The 2,556-nt window shown below is 57.4% G+C and overlaps 1 protein-coding gene across 1 annotated transcript; it reads right to left on the bottom strand.

Moving 5' to 3' along the window:
- Positions 1 to 10: 10 nt before the first annotated feature.
- On the bottom strand, positions 11 to 2,100 carry VDAG_08126 (vacuolar conductance; the record flags this gene model as incomplete). The annotated part of the gene is made up of 3 exons (XM_009657503.1): positions 11 to 1,427; positions 1,496 to 1,862; positions 1,995 to 2,100. The coding sequence occupies 3 exons, from the start codon at positions 2,098 to 2,100 to the stop codon at positions 11 to 13; spliced, it is 1,890 nt and encodes a 629-aa protein (XP_009655798.1).
- Positions 2,101 to 2,556: the final 456 nt, after the last annotated feature.

The following is a 2,556-nucleotide window of genomic DNA, read 5'->3' as shown; positions in this document are numbered from 1 at the left end:
TTCAGCTTCGTCAATCTACTCCTTCAGCTTCCGCACCTCCTGCACGCCAGCTCCACCTCACGTTCGACTTGCGTGTCGCAATCTTGTCCCAGCCGTCGGCCTCAAAGTCCAGCTCGCCGCCATTTGCTCCCACTCCTCCACACGTCGTCGTCCTCTCGCCGTTGGACCGGTTGCGCTGGATCTCCTTGGCCGTGCGCGTTTCGGCGTAGGCCGCAATGAGAAGGACCGGGGAGTAGAAGACGGCCATGACGATGTCGTTGAGGTGCTCAAAGCGCTCCTTGGGCATCCACCAGCCGACCAAGGCAATGACGACCATCTCGACGAGGTTGAAGGGCGGGATGTACACGTTCTCGTCGGGTGCGCGCACAAACTGCATCGTCTTCTGCGCAAACAGGGCGAGGAACTCATCGTTGGCGTTCTGGTAAATGTCCTCGTACGCCGAGTTGTACAGCGCAATGAGAATGTTGAGCAGGATGACCATGACGATGAACGTGAAGAAGTAGTACAGAATGGTTCCAAACGGCGGCGAGAACTCGTCAAAGACGTCCATGTCGGGACTCTGCATGATGGCGTTGGCCATGGCCTTGAAAATGAGCGCATAGTCGTCGACGGCCATGTCTTCGGCAGCATCCAGTCCGACAAACGCCTGCAAGAAGCCAATGATCAAAACAGCCAGCAAAGCGAAGAAGATGATGGATTCCTTCATCATGACCTTGAGGACGACCAGCATGGCGCCGAAGAATCGGAAGGTGTCGAGGTACAGCAGGAGGCGGGACCAGAACAAGGGGGCGCTGAAGGCGAGGAAGCTGTAGCTCAGCTCATTGTAGTACTGGCGCGGGTCGTTCGTGTTCTTATCGTCGTCATGCCGCAGCGGGTGTGCGAGTGCGACCATGCGGAGGATGAAGGAAACGGTGACCAGCGAGTAGAGCACACCATTTAAAGCGTTCCAGAACCCGAGAATGTGACGGCCAGCCTTCCAAAACTTGGTCAACTCCTCGCAGATGAAACCGAGGGTGAAGACGTAGAGCAAGAGTTCAGCCACGTCGAGCTCGCCGCCGGGGTTGGGCGTGTTGACGGAGATTGTGTAAAAGACGAGGTAGATGATCGAGATGATGAGCTGCGTGGCATTCTGGAACATGGGCACGCGGATGCGGTCCGGATCGAGGTGGACGAAAAAGTCAATATTGTCCTTGTCCTTGTAGTCGACAAAGGTGGTCGGATCATCCTCATCCTGGACCAGCCAGCCCTTCCACAGATACGAGATGCACTTCTGGTAGCCCGAAGAGCCAATGACGCTGACGGCGTGGAGGTCGACGGCCTTTTCGATGACGTTGGCCGCGATGGTGGCCTCGCCGTCCACAATGATGGAGTATCGGTGCAGCAGGACCTGGTGGAGGAGGTAGTTGAGGTCGTCCTCGGCTTCGATGCTAAAAAGTCGCGAGTCAGCGGATGCCTGGAGCGAGAGGAAATTGACGGCCACGGGAAGCAAGCTCACATTCTCTTAGCAATGACTTCGCAAGCGGTGGAGCGAACGAGATGCATGTCGGCGTCCCAGAGCTCGACAAGAGCCTGGTGCTTGAACCACCGCTTACAGACCAGAAGTCCAAAGACGACACATGACCTGTGTTCAGTACCACCAGCCTCTTTGGCAGCCTTGATCACTTTGGTGGTGATGATACCGCTGTGGGCTTTGGTAATGTCGGCCTCGTCAAGCTCGCAGGGAATGGCGGCCTCGATCAAGTGACGCAGCTTCAGGGCGACTTTGGTGACATCGGGGGCCGATATGGCGGCTTCGGCCTGCTCATCAGAGTACCGAGGGAGGACTAGGTTTGGGTGATAGACCCTCTTGTAAGCGCGAGGCACTGCATTCGGACGGAAGGAAACAGGGGGGGAGCATGACGAGAACAGATTCGTTGTACTCATGGTCCACACAAGCGATCAAGAGGTAGTAAATGCGAAGGAGTTCAGGGTAGTCGTAGGGCTTAGGTACTTACGGCGTCGGCGGTCTTCGTGCCAGTCCGAGTGCTCGTCACTCCCGTGGGCGGGGTGACGATCCCATCCGAGGAGACGCGACACCCAGCCAGACCTGTTTCGAGGCATGACTGCTGGTGCTTGTGGTGGAGCTGGAGCTGGAGCTGGAGCTGCAGATACTCTTGCCGAGTGCTCTTGTCGCGCTCAATGGCAGCCGCAAAGAGGGAACGCGCAATGGCTTGTGCTCGTCAAGCGGAGGGAGAAGGAGCTTATCGGCAATTGGCAACGCGCGACAGAGCTTGGCCGTCACGTCAGGGAAGAGAAGGTGGAGGGGAGAGATCGAGGTCTTGACGAGGGGGCTTGGCCTGGGGTTTTTGTCCAACAGCTCGGTCGGATCTGCAGGAGCTTTCTGCACTGCCCCTGCTGTGGTTGTCTGAGCTGCCTTGATTTTGTTGGTGCTTTCGCTTTTTAGCGGCGTTCGAGAAGAGACAAGCTGGCGCGACTCCAGCTGAGTGAGGGTGCAAGCTTGTTCGTGGGCGCTGAGGGTGAGGTGGGAGCTCTGGCCCGAATCAGTCGCTCATGACG

Source organism: Verticillium dahliae, genomic scaffold (assembly GCF_000150675.1).
Source record: "Verticillium dahliae VdLs.17 supercont1.19 genomic scaffold, whole genome shotgun sequence".
Classification (NCBI taxonomy): Eukaryota; Fungi; Ascomycota; class Sordariomycetes; order Glomerellales; family Plectosphaerellaceae; genus Verticillium; species Verticillium dahliae.
Note: the sequence above shows the minus strand (reverse complement) of the source record. Positions and strands in the feature narration are given on the sequence as shown.